Source organism: Alosa pseudoharengus, unplaced genomic scaffold, assembly GCF_046254945.1.
Source record: "Alosa pseudoharengus isolate Yale_2024_CS ecotype anadromous, Long Island Sound unplaced genomic scaffold, YU_APseudo_1.1 YU_APseudo_1.1_scf_19, whole genome shotgun sequence".
NCBI classification, from domain to species: domain Eukaryota; kingdom Metazoa; phylum Chordata; class Actinopteri; order Clupeiformes; family Clupeidae; genus Alosa; species Alosa pseudoharengus.
In genome coordinates, this window is record NW_027468657.1 from 9137759 (window position 1) to 9149871 (window position 12113).

At 42.6% G+C, this 12113-nt stretch overlaps 1 protein-coding gene across 1 annotated transcript in view; it reads right to left on the reverse strand.

Moving 5' to 3' along the window:
* Positions 1–10795: 10795 nt before the first annotated feature.
* enox2 (ecto-NOX disulfide-thiol exchanger 2) overlaps positions 10796–12113 on the reverse strand; it is a 243873-nt gene continuing 242555 nt past the window's right edge. The window contains exon 19 of the mRNA XM_076291632.1: positions 10796–11575. Coding sequence (XP_076147747.1) covers positions 11444–11575 — 132 coding nt within the window. The 3' untranslated portion in view covers positions 10796–11443. The remainder of the gene's footprint in view (positions 11576–12113) is intronic.

A 12113-nucleotide genomic window follows, 5' to 3' on the forward strand; every position in this document is an offset into this window, starting at 1 on the left:
GTAAAGCGACTTGGAGCTTGGAGTGACGTCATCCCTTTAAAAACTTGCCTTGACCTGGTTGCGTTCCAGTTGTCAACAAGTCATGAGAACAATATGCTACTGTTTGTCTGTTGTTAGCTATTGCTACCATTACATTACATTACATTACATTTGGCTGACGCATGGTAAACAGTTTAAGTTTTAAAGCAATTCTCAACAATTTTAGGACAATTTAAAAAACGGTAGAGTACAGTAAGAATAAGTGCATCAGTGAGTGCTGTTTTTAACAGTTACATGTCAGTTCAAGACGGCTGGTAAGTGCTAGGATCAGCAAGACTTGTTGTGCTATGAGAGGAGATGTTCTCTAAAGAGCTGGGTCTTCAGGAGTTTTTTGAAAATGGAGAGGGATGTCCCTGCCCTTGCACCAACGAGGAACAACAGATGAGAAAAGTTTGGATTGGCCTGAGCGTACCGGTGGTAGAGCTAGACGTTGTTCATCTGAGGAGCGCAGCGGTCTAGAGGTAGCGTATGTCTGTATGAGGGCATTCAAGTAGGCGAGAGCAGAACCAGAGACTACTTTCTAGGCAAGCGTTAGAGCCGCCATAGGTAGCCAGTGTAGCTGGATGAGCAGCGGGGTAACATGTGCCCTTTTGGGTTGTATGTGTGTGTGTGTGTGTGTGTGTATGTGTGTGTGTGTGTGTGTGTGTGTGTGTGTGTGTAGGTAACATGTGCCCTTTTGGGTTGGTTGTAGACCAGGAGCGGCGGATCGCGTTCTGGATCATCTGAAGGGGTTTCACTGCGCAGGCTGCAATGCTACCAGATCAATTCCAGTTTGTAACAAATCATTACACAGTATTTTACACAAACAAACATAGCAATATAGCAACAGATAGGTTCACAAAGACAAAGAGGTTGGACAATATTGTTTTTACGACTGATTTAATGTGACACGAATCGGACAGAACGGCTAATCTACAACACACATTTAATGTTAATGGGTGCAGCCATCTTGGAAATTCGAAAATTCAGTGTACTCTGCGCCATTGAGACCTGAGATAGACAAACACAGTCCATGGGCAAAGAGCAATATGGGCCATGGTGTATAATGGTGTAAAAGGGGAGTGAGGTGCTCTGTGGCTGTATTGCATGATACAAAGTTTCCTTGTTTATCTTCTCCTGGGTGAACATAATTTATACATTGTGGAAAAGCTATGGAACAGCCGTGAGAGTGGATTCTCTAGAAACAACTCCTGGAAGTTTTAATACACCTTTTTGAGCGTGCTACAGAGAACTTGATTTGCAGGTAGTAGCAGGAGGGCTGTTATCTGCACAATGCAGGGCATTCACTTAATTATAATGTGTTAACAACATTTACGCTTTTCAGGTGGATCTGATGGCAAATATACAATGTTTTGTTCTTGTTTATGTCCCGAGGAGCTGCAAGATGGGTGACCATTGCTGTGCTATGAGGCTTCTCATGGTGTGTTCACCTCTCTGTTCTCTAGAATGTTCTCTTCTATTCCCCTGTCCTCACAGAGGACTATCAGCAGAATATCATACACGTTCATGAACTGCCCCTAGATTTTCTTTTTTAAAGTCACCCTTTACTGAGCTGAGAAATGTGCCGAATGAGGGCAATCGATGGACTGGATCCAATCTTCACTATCAATTTCCTGGCCGAATCAAGGTAGCGTGCCAGCATGCCGATAGCTCAGGCTGGATCTCCTGCTCAGTACATCCAACCATGGATATCAACCATGGAGTTAGCAGGGGGATGAACATATAGCTATAGGCAAATGCAAACTTTAAACCCTTAGAGCAAGATTGCACCTACTCCAGATTGCTCATCGTTTCAGTAGCAACATTCCAGACAACAGAAATGCGTTCAATTTCATCCAGTTCTATTCAGTGATCCAGGAGAGGCAAGGCAGAGGCCACATTACCATAAACGTCACTGTTTGCACTAATCCTGTTAGCTTCTCTTTCCAATGCGGAAGGCAAGCAGCAACAGTTTCTAGAGAGAGGTCCAGTGACGTCCAACTGTGAAGGAAAATGAAACAATATCTCCAAACCAAACATCTCTGTCTCTCGTGATCATGGGCTGAGCTGAAAATCATGCACAGTCATGCCAACATCGCAGTTTCTTTTGGGTGACCAGGAAGAGATGGGGGCGGGGCGGGGTTGTGGGGGTTGGGGGGTTATCTGAATCTAGTCTCAGATTCAGAGAAAGACCAACACAATCTGAAGAGTGTGCCTTTTGTGGAGTGCCACATAGTGAAGTGTGCCATCAGTCAGGACTAAGTTCAGTGGACACGCTCAGTCTGTCACGGTTGATTTTGTCTCCTATCCATCCATGAGGTTTTTATTAAGCACAACAACTTGACATCAAAAGCTATTAGGAGAGAGGTGTGTGCGTGTGTGTGTGGGAGGGGAGGACTTTTCTGTGTTTTCTGTGCCCATGCAGATTTAATGAACGACTTCGGGGCAACATTCTCAGGAAGTGCTTCATATAGTAGAGCGCAACCCTGTGGCGTGTGGCTAGCTCATTAAATTCGAAACAATTCATTTTTATGCATGCAAATCTCTCCGATTGCTTCACTCTCTGGAGCAAACCGTTATACAAAACCCTTTGTCACACAGTGTGTGATAAAGATCAGAAGTCTATCAACAATGGAAACAAATAATGGGGATTCTACTGAATTCATTATTAATCAGAGTAAAAATAAACCCATCTTAACATAAGTGTTTGAAAAGGGCAAAGAACAAAAATTGCACTGTGCGCTCTAACTGCATGCATGATGCGGTGGGAAGTTTGAAAGTTATGCGTGTGCACTTCTTGGCCTTGTTTGAAAATGCAACTGTTAGGAGATTAGAGGCAGATTGTAGGGAAAGTGATACATAAGTTTTGTTTTGTTGAGGTCCATCTAGGACACACCATGTAGGGTGTGAATGTTCCACTTATTTCCCTTACATAACAGAGACACTTACTTTGGTAACTCTCAACTTCCAAAAGGGGGCTGCAGTGGTGAAAATGGTTCAGCCGAGCTGTCTGTTCTTTGTTAAATAAAATACATCATGGCTTTTTTGAAGTCATGCTGACACACTCCACTTCAAATGAAGACAGTGAAAAGAAGTCAGAAACTATTGTGTGAAACCATATTTCAAATCATATTTCATTGTTGTGTGAAAAGTTCCAACTTTTCCGTCAGCAACAACAATACCCACAACAATAGAGATAATCATTGCCAATATAAATGCCTTGAAATTCTTCACTGGTTGGAGGGAGAGGCTAGCAGCTCATCAGGAGACATAGGCCCAGCAGCACAGCAAAGCATCTCTAATTCCACCAGAATCCAAACATGTCTACATAACACCATTTACAAATGGGTCACTGTGAGAGTTTTATTCTTCTATCTATCATGTGTCATGTTTATTTCACCATTGCATTAAGTGCTTATGCAAACATTGTGACTGGTTTAGAGAAGTTGTCTCGCATGATGCCTCAGGCCGGTTCTTGTTGTTTTGCACATATCCGCAAGAGGTTGTGGTTAATCACACCCCAGCTTTGAAATGTCAAGCTACCTAATAAGCAGAAGTGAGTGAGGGCATGCAGCCAAATATTAAGACAATAGCCAGGTTTCATAAGCATGTTTATGTCTCTGTATAAATATGGGCAAAGACCTCATACCTCTTTGACAGTCTCACTGAGGAGCATTGTCCCTATGCATAGTACCAAGAACGCTTTGACCTGGAAACCTGCTGTTGTTTAATAGTTAATACACACACACACACACACACACACACACACACACACAGAACAATCTCAATGTCAAAGCTTTAAGTAGTAAGGGAATAGTAACACATGTTCAACATTCAAGATGTTTCATTATTTATTTATTATTATTATGGAATCCTTTTGTAAAGAACTATTTGAAATCTGCAAAAATAAAAATAGCCATGATTAAATTCAGAATATAAGTTCTTTCCCAGGAGAGTAATAATGATGATGGCAACAGGAGAGTAATGAATGTCTTCAGCAAAGCTTTAATTTTCTGTAATAGTCTACAGTCGTGGCATGGAGTGTCTCACATGCCATTCCGGTAGCCTACAGGGGCTAATATATTCTGCCTCTCTCTCCTTCAGTAAATCCATAATTTTACAGGTTTACACAGATACATAAATTAATGAGGCTTGCAAAGCTTCGCTGGGACGTGAGTTAGCATGAGGATGTGAACTGATCCCATAATGCCACACACACACACACACACCTCGATAAAACCGTGACTCCGATGAATCACCAAGGTGTCTTTCGCAGATGGCTCGATGCTACATCTGCAATACAGTAGGGGGAGCTGGTGAATCACTGCACGCAGATCAGCCTTTGCTCTTACCTCCAGAGGCTTCAGTGCATGTAGGCCTACCTACCAGTTTCTCTGGTGCATCATAGGCTACAGGAAGCCTGTGATGCACCAATGGTCTGAATGGTTGTTCCATAAACTGATGACTGGTGTGTGTGTGTGTGTGTGTCACTCTCTGTGTTTGAGTGAAGTAGATGGAATGTAGGCCTAGTCTTTTCTAATCATGACCCCCCCCAGTCTAGTATAGGTTTATAGTAGCCTATATGCTACTCATGCACACAGCCATCATCAGCATGTGATTACCCAAGGGGGGCACAGCTTGTAATTACCAGGATTCAGTCCGGATTGAAGAATTCAAGTAAAAGTGAGATAATTAGAAATATCTCAGGCATCAAGACATCACCCAAATGAACCTTGTTGAGTTGTGTTTCAGATCCAATTACTTCTTTTGAGCGTGAGGCACATCCCTAACGAGGGATTTAGCACGGAGATCGAGACTCCGCTTAGCCGAGTTTGACATCTGTGCCCTTTCTCCTCTTTGAAGATAATGCTCGAAGGCAAAAATAAGACCAGGTGTTCAAGGACACTCATGGAGTGCTTCCGCAGGGGCTGATATTTCAGCGGTGATGGAATCACACCTTTTTGAAAAAGCTTCTCGCGAAGCCACCTTGAATTGAAATAATGAGTAATCCTCCTGTGGGTTCAAGGATGAGGCCAAATGAAGAGAATATCTGATGTGATGAGGGGTGGGGGGGTGCTGGAAAAACTAATTAGTCCATGTTTACGTAGGCCTATACACAAAGGGTTACACTTTACTTGAAGGTATCTACATAAGAGTGACATGACACTGTCATGAACATGTCATAAACATTTATGACATAATGCTTCTGTCAGTGTGTCATTCATTTTTTGTCATGACATGTTAGGGTTCATGTGTCATGACAGTGTCATGTCACTCTTATGTAGATACCTTCACGTAGTGTTACCACACAAAGGATACAAAAAACAAACCTCCTGCCCCTAGTGCACACGGTGTTGTAGTCTTTAAATGTTAAGTTCAGAGTTCCTACACATTTTCCATTTCAAAATTCCATACTTTTTCCATACTAAAATTTCCAAACTTCTTGGTAGATTTTTCTGAACATATTCTCGACATTGCGGCCACTTCTGGTTTGGGATAACTCAGTGAAAACAAAGGTATGGACAACTGAAGTGAATTAAAAAATGGCACTTAATATTCATTCATTTAGGTGGGTCATTTTTAGTTGTATCTACACAACAGTAGGAATGGTTCATTATGACCTGAGTGAAGCGATTAGTACTGCAAACGCAATAGTCTGGAAACACATAGTTCTTCATACCTTTGTTTCTTTTTTCCATACTTATCCAGACCTGGAAATTACTCAAATCAAATTCCATACTTTTCCAGGTTTTCCATACTGCGTAGGAACCCTGTAAGTTATGAGGTGAAAATCAAGTCCCAGGATACATTGGCTGGTTACCGAAGGCAAAACAAGCAGATTATTGTGTTCTATTCATATCAGATATGCTCATATATTGTGTCACGTATTGAGGTGTCAGGCAAAGGCAGTCCATCCCAAAGCTGTCCAGTAAAATGAGGAGGCTATGTCTCTTTGGAGGAGAGGCCAGCTCCCCTCTTTCATGACCTGTGTTGATGAGGATCTGAGGATGTGTTGAAATCATACTTGCTTGCTACTGTACGTGCTTACTTAGAAGAACCAAGGCACTATGTGATACATATTCAGTGACATGACCACTAAAATACAGGTAGATTTCATTAAGCATCTCTCAAATGGGCTGAATCCGCCCCAAGCATCAGGATAGAATAGATATGTGTTTGCACACTCTGTGGATGTTTCGTGAGCAGTTGTATCATTTATGTAGACTCATTCTCTTTAATTCCCATGTTGTTGTGACTTCCTTGAAGTCAATATTTAATGTGAAATAGTGGTATTAAAAATGCATGAGCATAAAAAAATGTTATGTATAGAAACGTGTGTCAAAATGCGTGTGTGTGAGAGATGAGCATGGGCATGTGCACACACACACACACACTCATTACCTCTGACTAATTCTCAGTGGATGGCAAAGGCTCTGACAGGCATTTGAACCTGATGTTTCATACATATAGCCTTAGGAAATGGAGGCAGCTTGATGAGGACAAATCATGTGTAATAAAAGGTGCAGTTTCCTTGGAGTCAACAAAGGATGTACACACACACACATACAAATAGCACATTAGGAACATTTGGCATGCTTGACTGTGTTGCCTCCAGAAGAGCAATGGAGGTATGCAACCTTCTTTTTTTTTGTTACACTGCACCCTACTGCGCTAATGCCTTGTGTGTGACAGGCACAACGCTCACACATAAAGCACCTCTGCCACTATACACCCCCGTCCATAGTAATTGCCCCCTCTCTTCTGAGCATGAATTTATGAACATGCAGTACAGCTCTGTGTGCATGACTCCAGGCAGCATAGAGATGACAGGGATAAAATGGGGTTGAAATGATGGCATGAAGTAAAGCCTGACAATTCCGTGTGTCTGAATTTGTGCTCCCACAAATGTGCTCATAAACAAACTAGATGTACCGCGTAGCGGTACAAAATATGACCGCCGCTCAGTCCTGCACATCCATTCCGCGAAAATAAATCATATTAATGAATTTGTCTCCATCTTCTACTCCATCCCCCACTCTTGAAACTTTTGTGTATGCTTGTTTGGAATGTGTGTTTGCACACATTCCGCACACAAAGTAGCCTACTGGCGCTGCAAAGGTGAATAGATTTGTTTCTGGGCCAAAAAATCTGTAACATTGTTATAAAACCTTTAAAATCTCTAAACAATCACAAGTAGGGCAGTTCATCATAGTCCATCCATTGCAACTGGACTGATGAAAGGTACACCTGTAGGCTACATTGTATTTGGGAAAAGCAGAAGGTAGCAGCATAGTGTATTTATTTATTTATTATTAAACAAAACAATCCCTGTCAGTTCCATGCAGTTTTCAACAGCTATCAAGAAGAGAGGTCATGTCATGGATTTTTGTGAATGTTTCTTCTTCTACATATGCATAGGTTTAGTCATCTAGTTCAAATTATATTCAGCTTTATTGTCAATGCACAAATTAAATACCAGTAGTCTAAAACAAAATGCCGTTTTACCCAGTGGTGCAAATAACTGACATGTCCAAAAGGGCCTTCATGAAATGCGTTGCGAGACTGTTCATACACATTTTATTGTTTGTGCAAATAATATGCTGATTCATGTTCCCTTGCATTTTGCAACCATGAGGTCCATGGTTAAGCTCAATCTTTTGATTTTCACCCAGCCTAGTCCATGGTAGGCGCCCGATAGAAATATTGTTTAATTTTGCGATTGAGATATCCACGCACTGGCGCCCCCCCTGCGACGTGTTCGCCCCCCGGTTTTAGAGCTATTCTAAATGCAAAAATGCAAAGACATTGCATGACAAAACCGTGACTGTTAACAAACTATAAGCTATATAAGGTAGGCCCTATGCTAGGCCTATTACACAACACAAATTGTCACCAGGCTATGCTGGCGACCCAAATAAAATCTCCGTTGGAACCAATGGCTTACACCTTACAGTATCAAGCTGCCACCTCTTGGCGAAAAGTTAATAGTTTTGCATATCAGTAGTAATACATTTCACGTAGCTGTGAATCACGGAAAGGGCGAATGAAGTGGACACTTCTAAATGGAACCCAACCCACTGTACAGTAACTCAAGGTCTGTGGCTAAAGCAGCCATAATGAAAGCGTTATCATTGTTTGGATACTTCACACACACGTGTTTTTTTAATCGCATAGACTACAACTACCAAGCTGGAATCAAAGCACATCGACTCCCCTCTCACACCCTAAACACGCACTTCGAACAAACAAAAAGCGCCTCAGTCTCACGGAATAGCCATAGGCAAAACTGTATCTGACCGGTGTAACGTTGGTACTAAATCATCCATCGCAAAGAATGATTTTTGTAGCACGTGCAACAAATATGTGTAGGTACAGCCCTGCCCTGAATACATCTCAACGTGCGCTCTAAAACATCTGGTTTAAATGGAGATGTAGATCATCACGGGATCATAGACAGGTTATCTTTCAGGTAGCCTAGGCCTATATATTTTCGAACGTGTTGTGGCTAACTCATTTAGCTCCTGTTAGCCTAGGTTATGGTATAAGCAAATGAGATGACAGTCGAAAGATACAATTAGTGCTGTTATCGATTTGCTTGGTAGCCTATAAACGCATTTATGGTTTTCTACAAATACATCAATAATCAAATTGGCCTCCATCACTCAACCATGCTAACGGTAACATTATTTTACCTACGTTCTGCTATTGATAGGATTAACGTAGCCTACCTGCAGTAAAAAACAAGCATGTCCGATAAACATTCTCAGATTTATTTCGGCTTCAAGAGGAAATGGGAATTACATTTCATGCAGAAATCATCCTACCCTTAGACGTTCTCTGCGGTAAACTACTGTAGCCTACAGTCTTGTCCTTGTAGGAAGCATAGTGTCTTTCTAACCCACTTTAGATTAATTTACAACAAAATTACGTCTCACTGCAACGATGCGCCATCTAGTGGACAAACGACTACTTATCGCCAATACTGGAAATGCAGCCATGATGATGATGATGAATATTTATTTTGGCTTTCTTTTAATCCTACTGAATTTGTAATTATGTATCGGCCGTTCTAATACCGATAGTATGTGGGTGCCTAGTGTGTGTGTGCATGTGTATATGTGTGCACCACCATCTACAGGCCAATGAGTGTACAGTCACTAAATGTACACATAACTTAATTTTTTAGACCCCCCCCATGGATGAAATTCTACGAAACTTGGCATACCCCCAGAGAATGTCAGGTTAATCATACACATACAATTTGGTGCAGTTCTGAACGTCTTTACCTTACGTCATTTTTTACCGGGGGGGGGTGCAAATCACAAATGAGTGATTATGGGCTAGGTTGATGTGGGCCCTTGAGACCAACATGCCATAAAAATGTCTTCATCCTCGGTGCCACGGTTTAGGTAGTTATTTAGGAAAAACTGCATTTTTTGGGTTTCGGGGGGCCCAGCGCGGAGGGGGAGTGGCCCCCGGGGACCAAACGAAATTTTTCCGTAAAAGTCTAGTGGGGCTACATACCCACCAAATTTCATGTGCCCCGGTGTTTCGGTGCCCCGGGTATCGTTGACCAAAATTTCAGGAAGTAGATGACGGGGAAAAAAAAAAAAAAAAAAAAAAAAAAAAACAAAAAAAAAAAAAAAAACTTTGACAATCCCTATATGACCGCTTCGCTAGCGGCGGTCATAATAAGTACTGTACGCTCGCCCATACACATGCGCAGCAGGCACGGACACGGTGGAAAGCTATGTCTAATACTGACAGAGACAGAAAGATGGAGGAAGAACGGAGTTTGAGGTTTGCTCTGGGCTTGCTGTATCCATGCCATGTACGCCACACTACAGGCTACTACGGTGGCCACCGGCCCCCACTTTGCCTCCGAGTCATAGTGGGGAAGGATTTCCCAGCCTACATGTCCGGCTACCTTTCCACACTAGTGCTCAGACAGACAGACACACACACACACACACACACACACACACACACACACACACACAGACACATTACTTGGTGTTTTAAGCCCCCAACATCGTCTTCCAGGCAGCGCTGCATGGAAGGCACTAGGGTTAGGATTAAGGTTAAGTGCCTTAAAGGGACACCAGGCAAGTCTGATGCTTTTTCTCTACCAAACTCCCCCTGTATGTGTCGATACGTGTGCGAGCCCTCGCTCGGTCTGAAGCTCTTTTCCTTTTCTTTGCATCTTCCATCAAGGGTTTTCACTGCTTCTACGCCGGCTCTGCCATTATACACACGTTTGCAACAATCGCTAGTGTTTCGTTAGCCTGCCTCTGTGCTGTGGATGCAGGATGTAAACTGATCCTGCTTCTCGCGATGTCTGAGACTTTGTGAGAATGAAGGTCGGCGGGTACGATGCACTGAACTTGCAAGGGGGATATTCTTCCTAAAGGCAGTAGGGGCGGGCGAGAGAGTCTTTATTCAACCTGTAATGAGTCATTTAACCATATACCGACTTACAAAGATGATTAATCAACACGAAAATGTTGCCTGGTGTCCCTTTAAAGTCGACAGTCGCAGTGCTGCCTTGAAGTGGACGGTGGGGGCTTAAAACACCATCGAGCCACACACACACACACACACACACACACACACACACACACACACACACACACACACACACACTGTAGATAGGACTTGTGCAAACATCTCTCACAGTGCAAACCTACAATATGACTGTTCAATGATCAACCCAGGAACTGGGGGAGAGAAGTCAACACAGCCACTCTCAGCTAAAAAAAACATGTCCCTCCCTCTCAGCTGTTCATTCATTTTATTTCAAAATATCAAGTTGTTATTCAAGCATTTACAGAGTATATAAACAAAACCTATGCCACCGTTAACAGCCTATACAGAAAAAAGAAAAAAGAAAAAGCAAAATGAAGAAATATATTCATATATTTATAAGTTTTATACAAAGTTTTGGAAGGAAACAAGAGAAGGCCAGAGAGACAGGAAGTTGGTTGAAAGTTGCTCAGTTCTCAGCGGACCCTGATTTCTCCCTGTGCAGTAGTCTTTTCCCTCCTGGGGGCCTGCCAGTGCTGTTGGGTTTGCACCCTCCGTGTGTGACACACAAAGAACACACTACGTGCACACAGACACACACACATACACACACACACACACACACACACACACAACGTTCACACACACACACACAACGTTCACACATACACACCCAAATGTTCACACACACACGCAGAACAGAGGCAGTTCTAAGCACCCAAAACTCAACGTTCACAAAAGGATTCCCAAAACGAAATTCCAAAAGAAGGTTGTTGGAGGGTGAGTGGGGGGCTGAGGCGGGGTGTGGGGTGCAGGGCGACTGTTGTCCTGGCGCCGGGAAAACACCGTGCCCTCCCCAGTCCCCACGCTCGTCGTGACACCCCTGTTGAGCGCGAGAGCTCTACGCCGTCTTGATGCCCTCGAAGCCACAGAACTTCCAGCGCTTCTCCAGGCTGGCGCCCACGCCCGTCAGCTCCTGCCTGAACGTGCAGGGCAGGCGCCCCAGCAGAGCCTCCACCTCGGCCGTACTGATCTGGAACAGTCACATGTACATGTGTTCATTCAGCATGGAACATTTTTATACAAAGACATTTACAGAATGAGGAATAACATTCAATTTACATTGCAAAGGAGACCTTAACTAACAACAATAATACTATTATAAAAAAAAAACTTGGTCACTGCACACTCTATCTCTTTCTTCTTTTTATTAATACCAACGTTTCGGCCTGTCGGCCTTTGTCAAGGTTCCAATCCAAAATTTTAATCAAATCCAACAATTTATGTCACTTGATTTTTTGGATCTAGCCTAGATCCAAACATGCCGAACCATTAGTATCAATAAAAAAAAGAAAGAGATAGAGTTTGAGTTGGCAAAGTTTTTTATAATTTAATTTCCCTTGCCAGCACCTCGGAGGGTGTGCATTATTTTCGTTATTTATATAACAGCAATTACTACTACAATAAATACTACTACCAGAAGGGTGAAGTTTAACACAAGTTTAACACAGAACACCCAAAGCACCACATACACACACATTTACATGCCTTTATCCAAAGCAACTTACATA